Source organism: Giraffa tippelskirchi, chromosome 5, assembly GCF_054371585.1.
Source record: "Giraffa tippelskirchi isolate mGirTip1 chromosome 5, T2T-mGirTip1v1.2.pri, whole genome shotgun sequence".
Classification (NCBI taxonomy): domain Eukaryota; kingdom Metazoa; phylum Chordata; class Mammalia; order Artiodactyla; family Giraffidae; genus Giraffa; species Giraffa tippelskirchi.
In genome coordinates this window covers 145650048-145674688 of record NC_137279.1, presented here as the reverse complement: position 1 = coordinate 145674688, position 24641 = coordinate 145650048, and the positions used below count along the sequence as shown (strand labels likewise).

The window sequence follows — 24641 nt, the reverse complement described above, 5'->3', positions numbered from 1 at the left end:
AACAAGAGAAGCCACCGCAATGAGAAGCCCCCACTTGCGGCAACTAGAGAAAATCCTGTGCAGTAACCAAGACCCAGTACAGCCAAAAATAAAAATAAATAAAATAAAAATTTTAAAAACAAGATCAGAGGGGAAAAAATAAGAATATAGTTCTTGACTACTTGTGTTTTTAATTCCCACGTAAAAATTCTGAGTATACTAAGTCCCGGCATGTCTGTTTGGCTTTCTGTTTGTTTGTTTTGTTTTATTTTTTTTAATTAGTTTATTTTCTATTTTTTAACTTTACAATATTGTATTTGTTTTGCCATTGACATGAATCCACCATGGGTGTACATGTGTTCCCCTTCCAGAACCCCCTTTCCACCTCCCTCCCCATCCCATCCCTCCAGGTCATCCCGGTACACCAGCCCCGAGCACCCTGTATCATGCATCGAACCTGGACTGGTGATTTGTTTCACATATGATAATTTACATGCTTCAGCGGCATTCTCCCATATGTGTGAAACAGATGAGAACAGAAGAGCTGATAATAAAGGAAGGTGTTTATGCTCTAGTGTTTAGTCCTTGGGTAGAGACTATTTCAGTGTGTGTGAGGAGGGCAGGAGAATCTATTATAAATTATACCTTTCTCAGGTGAGAGTAGAAAAGCCAAAATAAAGAAGATACAGAAATTATCTAGTGATATTCAGGTCTGACAACAGGGGCACCAGTTTCCCGTCAAGTAGAAACTACAATCTCTGCGATGGAGATATACCCTGAAATACACACTGAAAATAATTACTCTGTTTAAGATAAAGCATAACAATGTAAAACCTCATAAAACTATCTAGTTTTATAGCTCTAAAAACTACTCCCTAGTATTTTACACACAATACAATTTTGACTTTATTAAGCACCTTACTTAAATATATCTATCTTTTCCCCCTAGTACTTTTATAACTGTTTCTTAAACCCACATTTTCTACGATTCTCTACAGTCCAAGAACCATACTAGGACTCTGGAAAACAAAGACAGGTTAGACATAGTTACCATAGTAAGATTTCATAGTTTATCAGAGGGAAAGAGACAGGCAAATAAAACACAAGATGGTAGGTGCTATATAGAAGATAGATATGTGTGTTTACACATATGTATGTACACACGTATATATACACACACACACAATGAATGAGGAACACAGAGGTGCAAGTAATTTACTGTATCTAGGGAAGTTAAGAAGACATCGTAAGTGACACAAAAGCTGATTTTAAATAATGAGATGAAATTTCCCAGGGAACAAGGGAGGATATTCTAGGAAAGAGAAGAGAATGTGCAAAAACACAAGGGTGTGATGGTCTGAGAATGGGTATGCTATTTGCTGTGTTTAGAATATAGGGTTAATCAAGAAACATGGATGGAGATAAATCTGGGAAAGTAAGTTGGATAGGTTGTAAGAGTTCCTGTAAGTATCTGAAGAAGTTTCCACTTTATTCTTTGATTACTAGGGAGTCATAGATGCCTTTAAGGTACTTAAGGTAACAAGCTGCTAAGTCACCTCAGTCGTGTCCAACTCTGTGCGACCCCATAGATGGCAGCCCACCAGGCTCCCCCATCCCTGGGATTCTCAAGGCAAGAACACTGGAGTGGGTTGCCATTTCCTTCTCCAATGCATGAAAGTGAAAAGTGAAAGTGAAGTTGCTCAATCGTGTCTGACTCTTAGCGACCCCATGGACTGCAGCCTACCAGGCTCCGCCGTCCATGGGATTTTCCAGGCAAGAGGACTGGAGTGGAGTGCCATTGCCTTCTCCGTAAGGTACAAGAAGGTGACACAAAAGCCAGATAGTAATGACAGCCTTAGGGATATCAAACACATGGACCTGCTCTGGAAGACTGACTACATTTTCCTTTATGTTTCAGAAATGCAAATCTTAAGTCTGAAAATTTAAAACCTCTTCCTCCCTTCATATATCTTTTTCAGCTTTTCATAAGTAGAGTGAGTTTGATGATGATGATAACAAACATTATGTGGAAGGGCTGCATTAAAAAATAAGAATGATCCTTTGGAGATCAAGGGAAGGACAAATGTTATACGTGGTGAAAGGCACATACATACCACAGTGAGGCCCCATGGGACTTGAAATATATGAATACTCTTACTAGCAATTTAATGAGTAAAATTAAAATTTACATTCTTATAACTTTCTGCTAATATTGGGCAGATTTCCAAATATTTTTGGCTCTTCACTCTGTCTGAAAAAGAAACTGACAGGAACTGAAATCTGAGTCAATCTCTCATTCATGAATATGAATGGGGAATCTGATGAAAGAAATTCTACAAAGATAAACTTAGAATGGGGCTGGAGACAAAACACTTATGTTTTCACTTACATGAGAATCCAATACCATGTTGTTACATAGTCTTCAAACACCTTCATTCCAATTGCCCTTGCATCAAGGGCTTTATTGATACCACTGAATTCAAAGAAGAAAAAAAATCAATTATTTTTTGACTACCACTAAAGAGAAATGTTCTTGTTATGATAAAAGGGACTTGGAAGCTGATGTTCTAAGCATATTTTTAGAAACCATTTATCACTAGTGACCCTTTTGCTAGCCACAGTAATACATGAGGTGTCACTTTGGTGAACCTACAAAGGTAGCTACAGCTACAGACAGAGGAAGCATTGCTTTCAAGAGTGGTAAACGACATTTTTCCAATATATGCAACATGCCCTCAGTGTTGCAGAGACCTCAATATAAGACATGAATTTAAATAAGATCAGCTTCTAACTTATAAAATCCATAGAGCTAAGAGTGAATATGATATTTAGTTTCTGCTTCTTCTGACACTCTGTAGCAGAAAGCACAAAGAGGCACATGCAGAAAAGGACACAAATCATTAGCATCCAGTTGGATGGATTATCAAAGTGAACACACTTAGTCAGTGCAACACAGTCATTCCTTTCCCCCATGTGCTCCAATTACAATACCTCTCCCTTCCCCTAAAATAACCATAATTCTGACTTTTGTGATTATAATTTCCCAGTTTACTTAGCTGTACCATATATATATGCATCATAGTGTAATTTAATTTAGTTGGGTTTCCCAGGTGGCACTAGTGGTGAAGAACCTGCCTGCCAGTGAAGGAGACATAAGAGATGTGAGTTCGATCCCTGTATTAGGAAGATTCCCTGGAGGTGGCCATGGCAACCCACTCCAGTATTTGTGCCTGGAGAATCCCATGGACAGAGGAACCTGGCAGGCTACAGTCCATAGGGTTGCAAAGAGTCAGACACAACTGAAGCAACTTAGCACACGTGTGCTTACTTCAAAATTTTATCAATGGAATTGTACTATTAGAACAATACATTTTTGCAATATATTTTTAATTTTAAATTTAACAACTGAGCTATGCAATGATACTGTGTGTTTAAATTTGTATACACACATCTGTGTGCATGAGGAAATTATATTTCCAAATAACGTGGAATGCCATGATGCATACAGCCAAGAGAAACAGAAAATTTATTTCATTGTAAGTATTAAAAGAAATTCAACACAGCAGCATCATGGTTATTTCACCTTTCTTAAGGCTCCCTTCCATTTAAAACAGCTGGCAGCTTTATTATTTCAGTCTTTTTTTTTTTTAAATGATGCTTTAAAAAATCATGGGCTTTTTAAATTATGCTCATTCAAAAGTAAATTATATTAAGATGTCTCAATATGTTTCCTGATGTCTCATTTATGTACCTGTTGATGATGAAAGACTTAACCATTTTGAAAAACATAATTGTTCTTTCAAATTCATTCTGCTTTTTCCTTTGGTATTCTCAACGAACACATACCAACGTCTCCAATCCACAGTGACATGAATATTTCAGAATAACACATAATTTTTCCTCTATAACCCTTAACCTAACAAAGCTTCAGTTCAGGGATAATAATGGGGTGCATAAAAATTGAAAATGGGGATGTGATCAACATACTTTGCAGCTGTTCTGAGTTCTGCAGCATTTCTTGTCTTTCCACTTCCATCATCAAACACTGTCTTATTTCCTACTGTTAAAGTGCCATTTTTAGTAGAGAAGTCTGGGAAACATCTCTGGAGAACTGTAAAAATAAATTAAAATTATGATAATCACTTTTCTTTCTTTATGATATCCTCTCTTTCTTTAGCTTTCTGTTATTTATAATCAAATGCTTGCTTGCTAGACACTATATAACTTGCTCAGTATAGATAACTTCCCATTACTTGATAATCAGATTTTTTGATGATTCTAAGACAGACATGGGAAGTAAATACAATCATAATCTGAAGCTACATTTAAACTTGATTATTTCATACATGGTATATTTATTAAGTAGCCATAAGCAGGACACATAGCACAGATTTTATAAGAATAATACTGACAACCTCGCTCTCATACTCAACACATCTTAATAAAAAGGCTATATTTACTTGAATTATTAGATGAATTTAGTTTTGTTATTTTTTTTAAAATTCTTAGATATTCCTTGAGTGAAACCTTGAAAACCAGAGTTTAGTGAATAATTCTTTGAGAAATAAGCATCAGCTCAAACTTTAGGCTACTAAGATAACCAAATTTTTATTTATAAAATGTTAATAATTTGTCTCTCTTCCAGCTTTTTCATTTATCAGTTTTTTAGAGGGGCTGGAAATGGAAATATAAAGCCATCAAAAATGGCCCATACTTTGTCAACTAGCATGATTTCTGAGAGTTTGTCATTCAGTCTTTTATGTACTTTTTTTTTTTATGTACTTGTTTTTAATTCAACAGAATCTTTGCTTCTCTACAAATCTCTATTACTAAAAATGTTTTAAAACCTCAATTTTAAAGGAAGAAAGAGGAAGAATCAGGAATGGTTTATCTTTATATTTTTTTACAAGAAGTATTACAGATTTTCAGGGGTTGATATTCAGTTTAAACCTGAAAATATGAAAGCAGTTGATATAGAGAAAGAACTATGTCTTCATAAAGCTTTTCCTGACTTATCTTGCTTTAATATCAGTTTGTCTACTCACCTTCATCTTCTGTAGCATCTGTAATAGGGATGACTGTTCAGTATTCTCTCTTTGTCCTGCTCCCCCCCGGCAAATTTGACATAGTCTCTACCAGATGATTCTATTCCCTCTCAATCCAACCATATTTCTGCCTTCACCTTGCCATGGAAACTGTCCTCCCAGCGAGTCCAATGACCCCCTAATTGCCAAAACTTCCAAATACTTTTTACTTCATCCTGCTGAAACCCATTATCTAGCGCAGTGCTTTGTACATAATGGAACTCAGTAAATCTTTGCTGTTGAATGAGTTAAATTTTTCTGTTGAATGAGTCTTTGACACAGGAGACAACCCCTGCCCTTTATAACTCTCTTCCCTTGGCTCACAGGCCCAGGTTCTCTCCTTCTTCTGCCTTTTTGTGTACTCCTTTTCTTTTTGCTTCTTCAATATGACTGATCCCATCTACAGAACCTCCCAAACTTGTTCTATGTAGTATTTCTGGACAGTAACTCATCTAGTCTGTTACCTTTAATTACTAAATATGCTCATTATATTTTTGGAAAGTAGAGAAAAATTCTTGAAACAAGACACAAAACTGTACATAGTTTTACCAGCTACAGTGAACTATATTAACATTTTGGTGCATTTCCTTCCAGTCTTTCTTCCGTATACATTTTTTTGTTGAGAGTAATTAACTATGCAGTATATGTGATATTGTCTCTTGTTTCTTTTGTTATTACTTATTTCCATTTATAAAATCTTTAATGAGTGAATTCTGTTAGCTGCATAACATTGTTTCAAGTACTATATTTAATTCTCTATTGGGGGGATACAAATTGATCTCAATGTTTCCTTCACTAGACTTTGAAGGACTGTGTCTTATTCATTTTTGTGTCCCCAATGAGGGCTTCCCTGGTGGCTCACTGGTAAAGAATCTGCCTGGCAATGCAGGAGATGTGGGTTCAATCCCGGGGTCAAGAAGATCCCCTGGAGAAGGAAATGGCAACCCATTCCAGTATTCTTAGACTCCCTGATGGCACAGTTGGTAAAGAATCCACCGGTAATGTGGGAGACCTGGGTTTGACCCTTGGGTTGGGAAGATCCCCTGGAGAAGGGAAAGGCTACCTACTCCAGTATTCTGGCCTGGAGAATTCCATGGACAAAGGAACCTGGTGGGCTACAGTCCATGGAGTTGCAAAAGAGTCAGACATGACTTAGAAATTAAACAACAACATCCCCAAAGTACATTTTATATTGTGTGATCTAAACAAACTATAACTGTAAAGGCAGGGACTATATCTTATATACCTAATGTATCTTCAGGGACTAATGATTAATTTTTACCGTTTTGCATAAAAATCTATAACACTGTTCTTAACTACAGACACTATTGCTCAGGGAATGCTGGTTAAATGCAGTTGCTTGCCAGACCCACAACTTTGATGGAGGGTCTTTAATGATCCAGAGAAGAATGAAGGGAGCATGTAAGACACTGTGTTTGATGGTTGCTAACTCAATGGTACCTTGACTTTCTACTCAAACTGATGACTATTATCTTTCTTCCATTTTAAAAGAAATACGTACTCATTGTGGAAAACAGATATAGAAAAAAGAAGAAAGAAGACAGAAAATGGCCATAGTTTTGCTCTCTCCAAAATCAGTTCAGTTCAGTTGCTCACTCGTGTCCAACTCTTTGTGACCCCATGGACTGCAGCACACCAGGCTTCCCTGTCCACCACCAACTCCCGGAGCTTGCTCAAACTCATGTCCATTGAGTCAATGATGCCATCCAACCATCTCATCCTCTGTTGTCCCCTTCTCCTCCCGCCTTCAATCTTTCCCAGCATCAGGGTCTTTTCAAATGAGTCAGTTCTTCGCATCAGGTGGCCAAACTATTGGAGTTTCAGCTTCAGCTTCAGTCCTTCCAATGAATATTCAGGACTGAATACCTTTAGGATGGACTGGTTGGATCTCTTTGCTGTCCAAGGCACTCTCAAAGAGTCTTCTCCAGCACCACAGTTCAAAAGCATCAATTCTTCGGCGCTCAGCTTTCTTTATAGCCCAACTCTCACATCCATACATGACTACTGGAAAAACCATAGCTTTGACTAGATGGACCTTTGTTGGCAAAGTAATGTCTCTGCTTTTTAATATGCTGTCTAGATTGGTCATAACTTTTCTTCAAAGGAGCAAGCGTCTTTTAATTCCATGGCTGCAGTCACCATCTGCAGTGATTTTGGAGCTCAAAAAAATAAACTCTGTCACTGTTTCCACTGTTTCCGCATCTATTTGTCATGAAGTGATAGGACCGGATGCCATGATCTTAGTTTTCTGAATGCTGAGTTTTAAGCCAACTTTTTCACTCTCCTCTTTCACTTTCATCAAGAGGCTCTTTAATTCTTCTTCACTTTCTGCCATAAGTGTGGTGTCATCTGCATATCTGAGGTTATTAATATTTCTCCCATCAATCTTGATTCCAGCTAATTACTTAATATTTTGGCATATTTCTCTTCAATCTTTTTCTTTGAATATTTTTTTGTTTATTCATTTTCATTTATACAGGCTTGTCATTACAATGCATATAGTATTTTTCATTTTTTAAAAATTGTAACATAAACAATACTTATCATATGCAAAAATTCTAAAATATTTCATTTAATAAATGCATCATAATTTATTTCAGTATATTCTTGCTTTTGGATATTAGAATATTTCCTTTTCTTTTTTCTTTTTTTTTTTTTGGTTCTTTTGAATAACATTGTGATGGATATATTCATGTAAAGCTTTTTAACCTGTAGTTAGAATTGTATGTTTAAGAAAGGAAAATGAACGATTATCTCATTTTCTCCTAAACAGGGTTTAAGTTTATAAATTTTAAAGAAATACAATTTCAGTTCATTCAGGAGACATATAAATATTGCATGTTTTAAATTATAAAGACAAAAATTATAAAGACAAATATATAGCCCATTTTCAATCCCCAAGCAATTTTTCAACAAATTTTTGGCCGAATTCAGGGGTAGGTGTGTTAGGGTATGTCTGTGTGTGGATCATATGTGTTCTTAGAGTAGCAAAGAATCAAGCCTACTGAACTTTCAATATTCAATTTTCAAATTTTTCTGTGTGCGTTTATGCCACCAAACCTAAAACCTCACCAAGCTCCTGGGGAACACCCTGGGCTGAAGTCAGAAGAATGGGCTTTGTAGCTTTCGCTTTCTTCTCAATTAACTCTGCGACTCTGGGCCAGTCATAGGACCATTCTCAGCCTCAGTTTTGTCAATTGTAAAATAAGGGAACTGAATTAAATAACTTCTTGGTAGATCCTGTGTTTCTGATGTAAAATAATAACCACTTACAAGGTTTGCTTGGATAAATCGCTGATGGACAATCATTATCCAGTAAAACTTGTGAGAGAGTCTAAAATTGAAGGAAGAGTGTGTTAACATTTCAAAGACTATGTGATGACGCATCTTACTCAATATATAAATTGTATCCTTTAAAAATGCAATTCCCTAATAATCTCCTAATTTCAAATTACTCCCCTAGTAAGAGTAATTGTAAGATTATCATACACACATACTTGTTTGACAAACACTCTTAAATATCCTAACTGTAGTTCAATTGAATCAACAATAATAAAGTCAGACATGCTGAAACCAAGGTAAATCTTTGAAGGTGTGTATCTTTGTCTTAGTTATATCCTCAGTCTAATGCTTTACTTTTTTCCTGGAAATATGATATCTCCTCTAATTTAGAAGCCATCACAACTAATTAACATAATAAGGCTGTAGAATTCCCTTATAAATCTTAAGTCTAGATAGTGTTTGGGGATTTTTTTCAAATGAGTAATTATCAAACCAGGTTTGGAAGTAAAGTTCTTGTTACCCTGTAGCCATGGAGCTTTATCACCACATTAATGAAATGGTGACCGCAAATGACATTTAGCTCCTAGGTCTTGACAGCAAAAAAAATCCATCCAAGTGGAGAATCTGTTGGTGTCAGGAAATAGTTGATACTAACTTACCAGACCTAACAGTCCTGTATAACACCCCAAGTCTACAAAATGATATGCTCTAAATTGTGTTATGTTTGTACATATATATGGGCATTTGTGCTTTAATGAAATGGTAACATTAGTAATCATTTCCTAGAAAATTTTGGAACTTGTCCAGTTACAAATACATTATACTTGAGATTGAAACAAGACAAATTCTTCTCTAGTTTTAAGCTTAAACACACATACCTCCGCAGGCTTAAGAAAAGTAGTCCGGCAGAACTGGCTGTAGTATGTCCAGTATTCACTGTCATTTTTGTACTTAAATTGTATTTCCATGTAAGTTAAAAATCTTTCTGGGCACTTGGAGACACAGATCTGTGAAATAAAGAAACACAGTGGTAGGAATTGAATTGAACTGAACAAACCAAGGAATTATCTACAAGGTCAGACTTCTAAATTACCCATCATAATAAAAAAGCAAAACACCATTTTCCATCTAAGAAAGTTAAATCAATTTTCTAAACACATTGTAAAAAATTAAATTTCATGTACCAGCTATCAACTTCTACTCCTTGCCCTTGAATGCTAATGTGCTATTAAAACAATAAGATACTATACAATGGCAAAATTATCTTTAACTTCTGATTTGATATAGTTGTAGATCTTCACACAGCTGTAAAAATAATAAATTCTACATACTTTTCACCCAGTTTTGTCCAATGGTAATAATTCGCATAACCATAGCACAATATCACAACCAGGAAATTGGTATTGTTACAATCCACTAACCTTACTCAGTTTTTACCAGTTTTACAGGTGTTCGTATGTGTGTGTGCAATTTTATCACTTGTAGATGTGACATCATTCACAGGACAGAGATGAACTTTTAATGAGATTTTTAATGATTTTCTGAATTAGTAGATGAGTTTAATCTGAGATTAATTTTGCCTGTGTAGTTTATACATTTTCAGGGTTAGAATCTTGCTTTCTTTCCTATCTATGAATAGAATGGTAATTTAAAATGCTCCAAACATTGATAACTTATGCCACTAAGAACTATCAAAACCAGTGAATTCTCAGAACATAATTGGGGGGCTTATCACCATAAGAAACTAACAAAATTAGGGATATTTGTGGTAATCAATCATTATTATTGTCTTTTAGCAATGCCAGTCAAGTGTGGGCAGAGAGGTCACTGATGTAATTATCTTTAATGAACTTTAGGGGCCTATTAATGCCAAATCAGATCACTGTGCTAGTTCACAGAGCTCCTGTGGAGTGACTGCAATCCAATTAGTAACTCCACAGAGAGAAAACACAATCAGGGAGGAGGCACTCTGTTTGTTTTGCTTTTGTATATAATAAAAAACCAAGGATCACATGATGTCATGAGAGTTGCAGTCAATTCTTGAACATTCTCTCCTCTACCTTCAGTTCCTCCTTATGGAAGCCCTCTCAGCTCTGACTTGCTCCATCTCCCTACTGTATTGTGGTAACTATTCTCACTGGCCAGATTGTATAGCTCAGCCCCCATTGGCAATTAAGTAAAAACACAGCTGCTAAGCTAATATCTCTTTCCTATCTTTTGGTCATGTTTCTGCTACGTGAGGACATTTGGTATCAATCCCACAGCTAAGGTAGTAGGTGGATAACTAAATGGGTACCTCAAATCTCACAGTTAATATTGTTTTGTAGCAGCAGCATTCTAACTTCTTTTAGAAGTTTCTAAAAGGTAAACAACCCATCTCCATGTTCACACTTCCAGATGTATTTTGTTTCTTAGTCTCTCCTACATACTTGTGCACACACACACACACACACAAGTACATATACACATTCATGCACATCTGGAGGAAATAATGAAAGTCTCGCAGATCTCTTTCTATGAAAACTGAAGAACTGTTGACAGACATTCACAACATCTAACATGCTCACATTTTGGGGAAGAAGACTGAGGTCGTTGTCAATGCAAATATCCAAAGTTTACTCTGATTGGAGTTAAGCTGAAAAAAACTTTCGGAGCTAACTCACAGACATTTACACTTTGGCAATTTACTTATATGACTCTGGAAGATAACTGAACTAGCCCATTGTTTGATACATTTAAATGGATTTATAAAGTAAAAACTGAATGTATTAATGCCTTCACTGGCTTTAAATGATGGTAGGAACTACTTAGTTGAGGCCATGATTATTTCTGCATTTATAAATACACACACATACAATGTATACTACACACATAAAAGTATGTTGTATGTAACATGTGGACTTCTGAGGTGGCTCAGTGGTAAAGAATCTTCCTGCCAATGCAGGAGATGCAGGAGATGCCAGTTCAATCCTTGGGTCGGGAAGATCTCCTAGAGGAGGAAGTGGCAATCCACTCCAGTATTCTTGCCTGAAAAAATCCCATGGACAGAGGAACCCGCAGGCTACAGTCCATGGGGTTCTCAAAGAGTCAGACACAGCTTAGCAACTGAGCAAACGTGCAACATATAAAAGAAAGTAATCTAAATGTTAAAAAATGTCTTGTTAAAGAGACTCACATCAAATTTCATTCCAAACATAAATGAGCTGTTAAAAAACAATATAGCAACTGCTCTTTACTCTCTCTCTCTCGATCAGACCTGTTTGTTCACTATAAATACAGTGCTGATTAGTAGCAATCAACATATAATTAGCCAAAAATGAAGGTCACATTGAGGTTGGATATCCTAATTGATCAAGGTTTGTCCTTTAAATGCTTATGACACATGTCTGGACCATGCCGCTGTTAACGGAAGACATAATGCATAAAAATATGGCTTGGATCAGTAGATACATTATTACCTGGCAGACTGAGAGCAATTCTGCATTACTGGCAGCTGATATATATTCTGACTCAGTTCTGATTCTTTGTGTTACCACAAAGGGGCACCTTGAATATAGTTCTTCATCATTATTTTTACATATTCTGTTCATATGCAATTAACACTCTAATATAAATTAGGATTTGGTGAGTGGGAGAGAAAGTTACACTGAAGGTTAAAACAGTACAGTTCCAATGAAGAAAGGATCTAGTAACTGAAATGTTTAACAAAAAGCATAGTGTGGAAGGATTTTTTGTTTCATCATGAGAATGATGGATTTGTATAGTATAGTGGAAACATTTCCAGACTGGGAATAGTAAAATATTAATTCTCTCATTCACTCATTTACTCTTTAATTCAACAAATATTTATCAGTCACCTACTCTGAGCCTGTTCTAGGCACTGGGGACACAGCAGTCAACAAAAGAGATAAAAATCCCTACCCTCAAGAAGTTTACATTCTAGTAAGAAGAGATGGGTAACAACAAATGAGTACAATTGTTTGCTGTAAGTATTCTTGCCTGGAGAATCCCATTGACAGAGGAGCCTGGCAGGCTCCATGGGGGAGCAAAGAGTCGGACACGACTGAGTGACTAAGCACCCAAGATGGTAGTAGCTGTTATAGAGAAAAATAAGGCTAGAAAGAAAGCCAGATGATGAAAGGAACCAGGATGGGATTCTAATTTTAAACAGGTAGTCAAGGGAGGTCTCACTGAAAAGGTAATATTTGAGGGAGACTTGAAGAAGACTAGTGATCAAACTGTAGTCATCTGGAGAAAGAGGAGGCTAGGCAGGGAGAACATCGAAGTCTAGGTGCTTTCTTGGATCCTTTGAAGACAATGGATGGTCACTATGACCTGAGTGCAGTGAGCAGAGGGAGAAACAGAGCAAATGTGGTCGGAGTCAGGCATACAGTGAAGGACCTTGGAGAACACTGTTAGGACTTTGACTTTTAATATGAGTAACCTGGGAAGCTATTGAGGGAAAGGGGCCTGAGCAAAGGAGGGATATAATGTGACTGATGTTTAACAGGATCACACTGGCTGCTGGGTGGAGAAGGGACTAAGGGATGGGAGGCAGGGGCAGAAATAGAGGCAGAGAGACCAGTCAGGGATTACTGAAACAATATACTGGCTCCTTGAAAAGAGGAGGAGATGGTTAAAAGTAATTTGGCCCTGGGTATATTTTGAATGGAGACCAGAGGAATTAGCTCACAGCTCAAATATGAGTACAAGAGATAAGAGGGATCAAGGATGATTCCATAGTATTTAGAGTTGGCCTTAGTTGAAAAAGAAAAGACTGTTGTGGGTGGGGAAACAATTTTAGGGATAAAGTCAGAGACTTTCAGGGATTGAGTTTGGACATGTTAAATCTGAGATGCCAACTAAATATCCATGTAGAGACATGACATAGGCGATTGGATAGAAAGAACTGGAGTCCTGGAAACAGACTTGTATACATATATAAACTAGGAAGGGCGGTATATAGATGGTAGTAAAACCAAAAGACAAGGTGTGATCACCAAAGGGGTAAATAAATATTTTGAAGAGAGCTAAGCCTGGTGGAGGAGGAAACTCCAGTGTTTACAAGACGCTGGGAAGATGAGGGGAAACCATCAAAGAATACTGAGAGGGAGGATCCAGAGAATTAAGAGGAAAGAGAATGCTACGTCCTAGGAGCCAAGTGTTAGAAAGTACTTTAAGGAAGAGGATTGATTAAACATTACTGTTGGATCAAGTAAATATGGATACAGAATTACCATTGGTTTAAATATATGGAGATCGATGGTATCATTTGGAGAAAATGGAGTAAGAATAAAAGCCTGAATGCAAGTAAGAAGAGAGGATTCAGACACATTGGATATAAATTATTACAAAGACATGAAGCAGTAACTGGAAGAGGATATGGGATCAAGGAGAGAACTTTTTAATGTGGAAGAAACAACAGCATGTTTTTCTACTAATGGGGATGATTTAGTAGAGAAAGAAAATGGTGATAAAAGATAAATAAAGGAAGATTTCTGGAGTTGTGTGGGGGAGTTTGTGAGTGAAGATAAGACCTAATGCACAAGCAGATGGGCTGGCCTTGGGTGCACAGGCTGTTCTTCCAGAGAAGAGCAGGGAAGGCAGAGTAAATACATGAACACAGATAATGGCAGGAAAGTCAGTGTGGGAACTTGTAAAAGTTATCTTCTGAATGCTGATATTTTCACGGTGAAATAGGAAGCCAAGTCAAAGGCTGATAGAGACTGGGAAGGAGGGCTTGGGGGTTTGAGGTGAGAGGAAAAGGTGTGAAATTGTTTTCTAGCAGAGTGGCTAGTGAATGGACAAAGGGTCTCTTGTGCGATTCAGGGAGAGCATTGAGGGGCCCCTTGAGGTTAGCAGTCCTCAATTTAACGGACTGTTGTCTGTGTTTTCTGCAAGAACACACTACTGGCTAGGTTGAAGCATGGCGTAGGTAGAAAGCTGCATTCAGTCATGAATGAGTTTTTGCCAGGGAAGTACAACTAAATGAGACAGGGCAAAAGAACTGAGAGTTTATATAAGGGAGTGATTTAAAAATTCTTTTTAAAATTTTATTGAAACATAATTGTTTTACAATGTTTTGTTAGTTTCTGGTGTATAGTTCAGTTCAGTTGCTAAGTCATGTCCGACTCTTTGCGACCCCATGGACTGCAGCATATCAGGCCTTCCTGTCCATCACCAACTCCCAGAATCCACTCAAATTCATGTCCATTGAGTCAGTGATGCCATCCAACCATCTCATCCTCTGTCATCCCCTTCTCCTCCCGCCTTCAATCTTTCCCAGCATCAGAGTGTTTGCAAAGAGTCAGTTCTTCATGTCAGGTGGCCAAACTATTGGAGTTTCATCTTCGGCATCAGTCCTTCCAATGAGTATTCAGGACTGATTTCCTTTAGAATTGACTGGTTGGATCTCCTTGCAGTCCAAGGGACTCTCAAGAGTCATCTCCAACACAATAGTTCAGAAGCATCAATACTTTGGCACTCGGCTTTCTTATAGTCCAACTCTCACATCCATACATGACTATTGGAAAACCATAGCTTTGACTAAGTGGACCTTTGTTGGCAAAATAATGTCTCTGCTTTTTAATATGCTAGACAAGGTTGGTCATAACTTTTCTTCAAAGGAGCAAGCGTCTTTTAATTTCATGGCTGCAGTCACCATTTGCACTGATTTTGGAGCCCGAAAACATTAAGTATGTCACTGTTTCCACTGTTTCCCATCTATTTGCCATGAAGTGATGGGACCAAATGCCATGATCTTAGGTTTCTGAATGTTGAGCTTTAAGCCAACTTTTTCACTCTGCTCTTTCACTTTCATCAAGAGGCTCTTTAGTTCCTCGCTTTCTGCCATAAGGGTGATGTTATCTGCATATCTGAGGTTAGTGATATTTCTCCCGGGAATCTTGACTCCAGCTTATGCTTCATCCAGCCCAGCATTTCTCATGATGTACTCTGCATATAAGTTAAATAAGCAGGGTGACGATATCTCCTTGATGTACTCATTTCCCAATGTGGAACCAGTCTGTTGTTCCATGTCCAGTTCTAACTGTTGCTTCTTGACCTGCATACAGATTTCTCAGGAGGCAGGTCAGGTGGTTTGGCATTCCCATCTCTTTCAGAATTTTCCACAGTTTATTGTGATCCACAGAGTCAAAGGCTTTGGCATAGGAAACAAAGCAGAAATAGATGTTTTTCTGGAACTCTCTTCTTTTTTGAAGATCCAATGGATGTTGCAATTTGATCTCTGGTTCCTCTGCCTTTTCTAAATCTAGCTTGAACATCTGGAAGTTCGTGGTTCACGTACGTACTGTTGAAGCCTGGCCTGGAGAATTTTGAGCATTATTTTGCTAGTGTGTGAGATGAGTACAATTTTGTGGTAGTTTGAGCATTCTTTGGGATTGCCTTTCTTTCGGATTGAAATGAAAACTGACCTTTTCAAGTCTTGTGGCGACTGCTGAGTTTTCCAATTTTGCTGGCATATTGAGTGCAGCACTTTCACAGCATCATCTTTTAGGATTTGAAATAGCTCAACTGGAATTCCATTACCTCCACTAACTTTGTTTGTAGTGATTCTTCCTGAGGCCCACTTGACTTCGCATCCCAGGATGTCTGGCTCTAGGTGAGTGACCACACCATCATGATTATCTGGGTTGTGAAGATCTTTTTGTACAGTTCTTCTGTGTATTCTTGCCACCTCTTCTTAATATCTTCTCCTTCTGTTAGTTCCATAACATTTCTGTCTTTTATTGTGCCCATCTTCGCATGAAATTTTCCCTCGGTATCTCTTAAGTTTCTTGAAGAGATCTCTAGCCTTTCCTATTCTATTGTTTTCCTCTATTTCTTTGCATGGATCACTGAGGAAGGCTTTCTTATCTCTCCTTGCTATTCTTTGGAATTCTGCATTCAAATGGATATATCTTTCCTTTTCTCCTTTGTCTTTCACTTCTCTTCTTTTCATAGCTGTTTGCAAGGCCCCCTCAGACAACCATTTTGCCCTTTTGCATTTCTTTTTCTTGGGGATGGTCTTGATCACTGCCTCCTGTACAATGTCATGAACCTCTGTCCAGAGTTCTTCAGGCACTCTATCAGATCTAATCCCTTGAATCTATTTCTCACTTCCATTGTATAATCGTAAGGGATTTGATTTAGGTCATACCTGAATGGTCCAGTGGTATTCCCTACTTTCTTCAGTTGAAGTCTGAATTTGGCAATAAGGAGTTCATGATCTGAGCCACAGTCTGCTCCCGGTCTTGTTTTTTGCTGACTGTACAGAGAGCTTCTCCATCTTTGGCTGCAAAGAATATAATCAACCTGATTTCGGTATTGATCATCTGGTGACATCCATGTGTAGAGTCTTCTCTTGTGTTGTTGGAAGAGGATGTTTGCTATGACCAGTGCGTTCTCTTGGCAAAGTTCTATTAGCCTTTGCCCTGCTTCATTCTGTACTCCAAGGCCAAATTTGCCTGTTACTCCAGGTGTTTCTTGACTTCCTACTTTTGCATTCCAGTTGCCTATAATGAAAAGGAAATTTTTTTGTGTGTGTAAGTTCTTGAAGGTCTTGTAGGTCCTCATAGAACTGTTCAACTTTAGCTTCTTCAGCATTACTGGTCAGGGCATAGACTTGGTTTACCATGATATTGAATGGTTTGCCCTGGAAATGAACAGAGATCATTCTGTCGTTTTTGAGATTGCCTCCAAGTATGCATTTTGGACTCTTTGTTGACTATAATGGCTACCCCATTTCTTTAAGGGATTCTTGCCCACAGTAGTAGATATAATGGTCATCTGAGTTAAAGTCACCCATTCCAGTCCGTTTTAGTTTGCTGATTCCTAAAATGTCAATGTTCACTCTTGCCACCTCCTGTTTGACCACTTCTGATTTGCCTTGATTCATGGACCTAACATTCCAGGTTCCTATGCAATATTGCTATTTACAACATTGGACTTTACTTCCATCACCAGTCACATACACACCTGGGTGTTGTTTTGGCTTTGGCTGGTGTACAGCAAAGTGAATATATATATATATACATATACATTTTTCCATTATACTTTATTAAAAGATATTGAATATAGTTGCCTGTACTAAACAGGGAGCCTGTTTATATAGAACCCTGTTTATCTATTTTATATATAGTAGTATATATCTGCTAGTCTCAAACTCATAATTTATCTCTCTTCTACCTTCCTCTTTGGTAACCATAAATTTGTTTTCTATGTCTGTGAGTTTGTTTCTGATTTGTAAATAAATTCATTTGTATCATTTTTCAGACTCCTCATATAAGTGATCGGAGAAGGTAATGGCAACCCACTCCAGTACTCTTGCCTGGAAAATCCCATGGACGGAGGAGCCTGGTAGGCTGCAGTCCATGGGGTCGTGAAGAGTCGGACACGACTGAAGCGACTTAGCAGCAGCAGCATATAAGTGATATCATACAGTTATTTATCTTTCTCTGTCTGACTATTTCACTTAAGCAATGCCCTCTAATTGCTGCAAATAGCATTATTTCATTCTTTTTATGGCCGAGTTGTATTCCATTTTATGTGTGTACCACATCTTCTTTAACCATTCATCTGTTAATGGACATTTAGGTTGTTTCCATATGTTGGCTATTGTAAACAGTGCTGCTATGAACACTGAGGAGCATGTATGTTTTCAAATTAAGAGTTTTCTATGGATATATACTCAGGAGTGGAATTGCTGAATCACACGGTAGTTCTATCTTTAGTTTTTTAAGAAACCTCCATACTGTTTTCCATACCTGTTGCACCAATTTACATTCCTACAAACAGTGTATGAGGGTTCTATAAAGGAGTGATTTTAAAGAGGGACCGTGGAGTTTAAATCATATAAAGAAGGAGATGGAAACGTGATAGAACTGAGGGAAATTTTGAAGGGCATCAGGTCAGTGGTTTGTAGGTCCCAGTGAGGTAGAAGAATAACCAGAGTTGAAATATTAGAGGGACTGAGATGATTAGACAGTGTGATGTTTGAAATTAAGGGTGGTAATTACTGGTACTTACAAGATCTAGGATTTGACCTTGGGGGTGAGTGGTTGTGATAAAAACAAGGTTCTGTGGTAGAAGTGGTCACAGAACTAAGATGTTAATACCCCAAGATGGCTTAAATCTCAGCAGGAAATAAGATATCAAAAGTCTTTGAGGGACATGAGGAGGAAAGCAAGCAGATTTTAATTCTAGAGAAGACCTTCAGCTGTGGTTTACTTGCATAAGGAACCAAGAGGAAGCAAATAAGTCAAAATCCTACTGAGTTTTTGAGGTAGTTGTACTGCTAAATTCATGACCTAACCTGAGAAGGCCTTTGACTGTTAAAATAATCTTTGACATGATAAACTTGTACAACAGAAAGAAGAGTTTCAAAGCCACGTGGCCTCTAAGAGGGCATATTTCCAATGCTTAGCAGTGGTATGACCTGAGGATGACAGACAGGAAATAACCTTCTAGTTTGTTGGGCGAAGGATCACAGGATGACAAATAAGGAACTTCCTTCAGAGAACACAATCCAAAGAGAACAAAAGACTGTTCTCATGCTATGCACTAAAGATCACTGTGCACTTACACCCCCTTCTTTTCTGAATGGGAGTTTGTGTTATAACTTCCCTAGCCCTGTTCCCATTGTACATTCCCAGTGTCAAGACCTGATGGAGAGACTATCCATCATCCACAGATCCTAGACTGTGGGTTGAAGTTCAGTACCACACGGGATTCTGAGCTGTCACCCTTGGGAAGAAGAGTCCTCTAGAGGACCGATGGACAGACTACAGAAAACAGAATGAACTGCCCATTGATATCTGTGCCCCTTGTTTCATTTCTTCATGGTACACAAGAGGCTGCTCAGTCCACAATTACATTGCTTTATTCCTTCTTTCCTTCCTTCCTGCATCTCAGGTTGAACATTTAAAACTTATAAGTTTATGGTTTTTGAGTAGAAATACAATGTGTGACCCAAGGCTTTTAAGAACAGGGGTGCTTTATTCAGCCTTTTGCCTCCTTCTGGCAACTTGATGTTGCTGCTGCTGCTGAGGCCTTAAGGGATGACAGAGTCACCAAATGAAAGGAGCCTGGAAGAGAGCTGCTCACGGACTGCAAACACTGCCTTATACTATTATATGACCAAAAAGAAACTATTGTGTTCAGTCACTGAAAAACTGAAGTTTATTAGTTACAATAGATGGCTTTATTCTTCCTAATACTGATCATGAGAAAAATATCTCCACTTCTCTATACTGCAGTTTATTCACTTATAAAAATAGGTGGTTGGACAAGATAATCACTGAGGTTCCTAGTGATACTAAATGATTAATCCCTGTTTTTATTGTATATGAACAAACATGAGATTATACTTCTGTCTTGTCACCTTCCATAAATTCATCATTAATCACACACATCCAGAATTCAAATAGAGTTTCTCAGTTCTGTCATCCAAGAATGTTCAAAATTGCTAAAAACCAGTGAAGCATATTTTTTGCCTTACCTGTGTAGTAGGACACTGTAGGTTTACCACCACAGAGGGACTGGTACAGGTGAGCAGGTTAAAGTAAAACAAAACGGACTTGTTCCTAAAAAAACAAAATAATATTTTTAGTGACTGTGGAAATATTTCATATCATTTCATATCATCGGGTATACTTTAATATAACATGACCTTTAAAAATCTGTTTCATTTCCTCTAGACAGTTGCGATATATTCCCCAAATCCCCGTCAAGTGGCCTAACACTGAAAGTAGCTTTTGGTAATAGTAAAAAGTCAAAATAATCAAATTGTCCATCAACAGGGTATGGGTTCAATAAAGAACTCCACATCCATGAAGTAAAAGATTATACTGCCATTGAAAATAATGTTTAAAAATATTTAATGGATGAATTTAGGAACAGGTTACTAAAGAGTATCAAAACATGATTTAATTTTGCAAAAACAATTATAACACATTATATGCAGAAACAAATGATTATATCTGAATGATGGCATTATATTTGCTTAGATAATTTTGTATTTTATGGGTTTCATAAGATAAACATGTATTATTTCAATGATCTGAAAAAAGATAAATTTAGTTGTATTTTCTCTCTGTTTAAAATTATGTTCAGGGGCATAGTGGTGCAATAACTTGACATTCATTATTGGGGATCTTCCCTGGTGGCTCAGATGGTAAAGAATCTGCCTGCAATGCTGGAGACCTGGGTTCAATCCCTGGGTCAGGAAGATTCCTCTGGAGAAGGGAATGGCAACCCACTCCAATAATTCTCGCCTGGAGAATTCCATGGACAGAGGAGCCTGGCAGTCCATGGGGTCACAAAGAGTCAGACACGACTGAGTGACTAACACACACACACACACACACACACACACACACACACACACACACACACTGCTAGCAATAAGTGATGATTTTGCCATTTGGCAAGCCATGTTTCTCCTTTAAATCTCAATTTCCTCAGCAGTAAAACGGGGATAATACCAGCCTGACCTGCTGAACAGTGGTGTTGGGAGGACATAGGAAATGTGCGGTGGGCTCAAGACAAATGGCTGTCTAACTTTACTATGCATCAGTGAACTCTGGGGTGTTTGTTGAAAACTGTGATTCCTGACTCCTTCTCAACCCTTCAGAGCCCAGACTCTAGGAATTCACATTTCCCCCTGTGATCTCCAGTTGATTCAGATACAGGTGCTCTACAAACAATATCTGGAGAGAACATAGCTATATACATTCAAGAGGAATGTTTCCAGAACCTCGTGAAGTCCCCAATTAACATGACTAACATATACAGCATAAAATGTATAACAGGCTGTTGAGTTATATTTTTCCTGCTGACTCACAATCACCAAGTAGGATCTGAATCTAGAAACAAAAAGAGCTCTCTACAGAAAATGTGTGCTAGATCCTTGCATCACTTCTGCTGCTTTTTGCTCATGTCTACATAAGCAAAAGATGAGTGAGAGAGGTGATTGGAGACAGTGGAGTTGGCAGGATATAGTGATCAGAGTTCAGAGGATTTTTCCTCCCCTCTTCATTGAAAGGGTGGATTATTTCTTCTGGATTTCAAATCACACAGGATGTGAGAGAATCTCTCACAGAGACAGAGGGTGTCCCAGTTGGTTCTAGAGGTAAAGAACCCACCTGCCAATGCCAAAGACATAAGAGACTTGCATTCGATCCTGGGGTTGGGACGATCTCCTGGAGGAGTATACGACAGCCCACTCCAGTATTCTTGCCTGAACAATCCCATGGACAGAGGAGCCTAGCAAGCTGCAGTCTCAGGCTATAGCTGGGACGGTATGGAGGGCTACCACAGGGTCTCAAAGAGTCAGATGTGACTGAAGTGACTGAGCATACATGGACATGGGAAGGGCAGACCAGCATCTCAGTTTCCAGCTGGATACTGCTTTGTGCGGCAGACTTACTACAGCCCTCTGCCCATTTTAGCAGAGAAATGTGAGACTCAGAAACCACAAGAGAGTGGAAATAAACCAATGGTGCAGATAGAGGACAGCACTGAAGCGGTCTGGCATGGGAGGGTATGGAGCCAAGGAAATAGGCTTGCACCTTCCTGGTGGTGCATCACCTGATAAGAGACTGGAGATGAATCACCAGGGATGGAGCTGAAGGGGTTTGGTGGAGAGAAAGCCAAAACTGATTTCTGAGATCAAAAGACTAGTCAGTAAGGACTTCCCCAGAGAATTTCCACTACACCATGAGAGAGCCAGGCTTTGTCAAGGAGAGAGTTTATAGATAGTCAGTTACATCTTAGCTTCAGTAGCAACAACCATGTGGGACTAGGGCAGTGGCCAGGAAAGTAACAGACACTCTTTCTCCTTCTATATGTCACAACACAAAGAAAGAGCTAAAATCTGGAGGCAGGGAAGAGAAGGAAAATAACAAAACAGGCCCTCTCTCTCACTCTTAAGTTCCCTTGCAGAGTTCAAACCTGAGCTGGGGAATTGGAAGAGATGGGTTCAAATTTTAAATTGGACTACACTGAACTTTTTAACATAAAGTGTTTAGAAAGCTATGGAAGATACCCAAGATGGCAAAACAAGAAGAAAAGAAATTTGAAAGAATATCATTAAAGGCAATGATGAGGGGAAATAAACCTACTTCATGTTTGTAATCCCATCGAGTTCTGATGGTTCAAGAATCTGGCTATAAATGCATGCACAGTATGCACAAGGCTACTTAAAGATTCCACAAGAGTGAATTTGGCTCTTTCACCACGCAGGCAGCTATACATTCTACACAGTCTCATGGTGCATGTGACTCAAATTTGTACCTAAGCGAATGAATAAATTATTGCATGTCATGGATCATTGGAGTCCCTTGCTGCTGCTAAGTTTCTTCATTCATGGCTGACTCTGTGCGACCCCATAGACGGAAGCCCACCAGGCTCCTCCGTCCCTGGGATTCTCCAGGCAAGAACACTGGAGTGGGTTGCCATTGCCTTCTCCAATGCGTGAAAGTGAAGTCGCTCAGTCATGTCCGACTCTCAGCGACCCCATGGACTGCAGCCTACTAGGCTCCGCTGTCCATGGGATTTTCCAGGCAAGAGTACTGGAGTGGGGTGCCACTGCCTTCTCCTTGGAGTCCCTTAGGAGTAGTTAAAAGGCTGAATGGTAAATCAGCAAGTGTCAAGAGTCCACCATAGGTAAAACTGATTTATAAACTGCAAAATGCTGCATAAACTCAAGTTATTCACCAGATTATGCAATCCTCTAGGGTAAAGTTTGTATCTTATTCATCTTTATATCCATCTACTTTCCCAACACTTAGCCTAGTACTTGGCCCATTCTAGGCACTCATCAGATGTTGCAGAATAATTGAGATCAATTTCAGAATAAGTTTCTCAGTATCTTAGAATCCTCCTTAGTTTTTTTGCACACATCTGTACTTTCTGTCAAGGCCTGCCTGATATCCTTGAATGTCAGTGGTCCTCAGATTCCTTACATACCAATCTGTGGTCCCATGAACTGTATAGCCCGCCAGGCTCCTCTGTCCATGGGATTTCCCAGGCAAGAATACTGGAGTGGGTAGTCACTTCCTTCTCCAGGGGATCTTTTCAAGCCAGGTATGGAACCTGGGCCTCCTGCATTGCAGGATGATTCTTTACCATCTGAGGCATGAGGGAAGCCAAATGGTAATGATTGGAGAGGAATAATTCTGCAAAAGTGATTAAGGAAGTAACTTATTATTTAACTTGAATTATATTTCCACCATGAAACAATAAAATAGAAGCAACTACAAACTACTAGTTCAAGATGATGTAAGATGCACTTAAGCCCATCTCTTTTCCTTCCTGAGACACAAAAATAAAAGAATAAAACTACAAAAAGGGATAATCACTTCCATACTGACTAAGGATGTGCAGGATGGGATCTGCTCACAATTGCATGAGAGGTCAATAATTTCTGGAAGATGAAGAGTATATGAGAGTGTATTGAGTGATGAATGCACTATAGAAAAGCTACAAAAAGGGTGGGATATGATATGCCTGTTAGAAAGCATGATACATTCTGGACTCAAAAGTTGAGAGTGAGAAATGTGGCCAAAAGTGAGAAGGTTAATTAAAGGTTTATATACAGACGGCATCACCGACTCGATGGACATGAGTTTGGGTAAACTCCGGGAGTTGGTGATGGACAGGGAGGCCTGGCATGCTGCGATTCATGGGGTCGCAAAGAGTTGGACATGACTGAGTGACTGAACTGATACAGGTGTACAGTACAAATCAGCACCTCTGTGCTCCCCCCATAGTCCTACACGTAAGACTTCTAGGATCCAGGAAAAACAGGCAAAAACAAAGGCTTCTTTCACTGAATGATAGCAAGAGGCTTTGTGAAATTGGATACCCCAGTCTACAATTCTTCATATTCTGGCATTTTAAAAGTCCATGTCTGACAGTCAGCTTCAAACCAGGTCATGTGGTAGTGAAATCTAATAGCTAATACAGTGTTCCTATGCCATACTAGGCAGAGGTCTCCTTGGAAAAACTGACCTACTGACACAGCAGCTGAGCAAATTCACACAAGTGACCCAATTCTTTCTATAGTAAAAATGAATTACCAAGTAGCATCAGGAATTTAAGAGAAATCAGAAAATGAAAAAGACTAAAATAAACAAACAGAAAGCAATGCTGGATAAAATAAAAATAACTCAGAGCATAGAAGGGACCTTTAAAAAACAGTATTTTTAGAGAGATTCAATCAATTTATTCATAAATAAAAATACTGTTTTTATAAACAATTAGAAAACAAAAGGG

The 24641-nt window shown here is 38.4% G+C and overlaps 1 protein-coding gene across 22 annotated transcripts in view; it reads right to left on the bottom strand.

Moving 5' to 3' along the window:
- The window catches only part of SLC44A5 (solute carrier family 44 member 5), a 471569-nt gene that overhangs the window by 37979 nt on the left and 408949 nt on the right, over positions 1 to 24641 (bottom strand). For all 22 annotated transcript variants that reach the window (XM_081490175.1, XM_081490170.1, XM_081490185.1 and 19 more), the window contains 5 exons: positions 19864 to 19948; positions 9245 to 9373; positions 8358 to 8418; positions 3967 to 4090; positions 2369 to 2452 (listed from right to left, as the gene is read on the bottom strand). In XM_081490175.1, coding sequence (XP_081346301.1) covers positions 2369 to 2452; positions 3967 to 4090; positions 8358 to 8418; positions 9245 to 9373; positions 19864 to 19948 — 483 coding nt within the window. The remainder of the gene's footprint in view (positions 1 to 2368; positions 2453 to 3966; positions 4091 to 8357; positions 8419 to 9244; positions 9374 to 19863; positions 19949 to 24641) is intronic.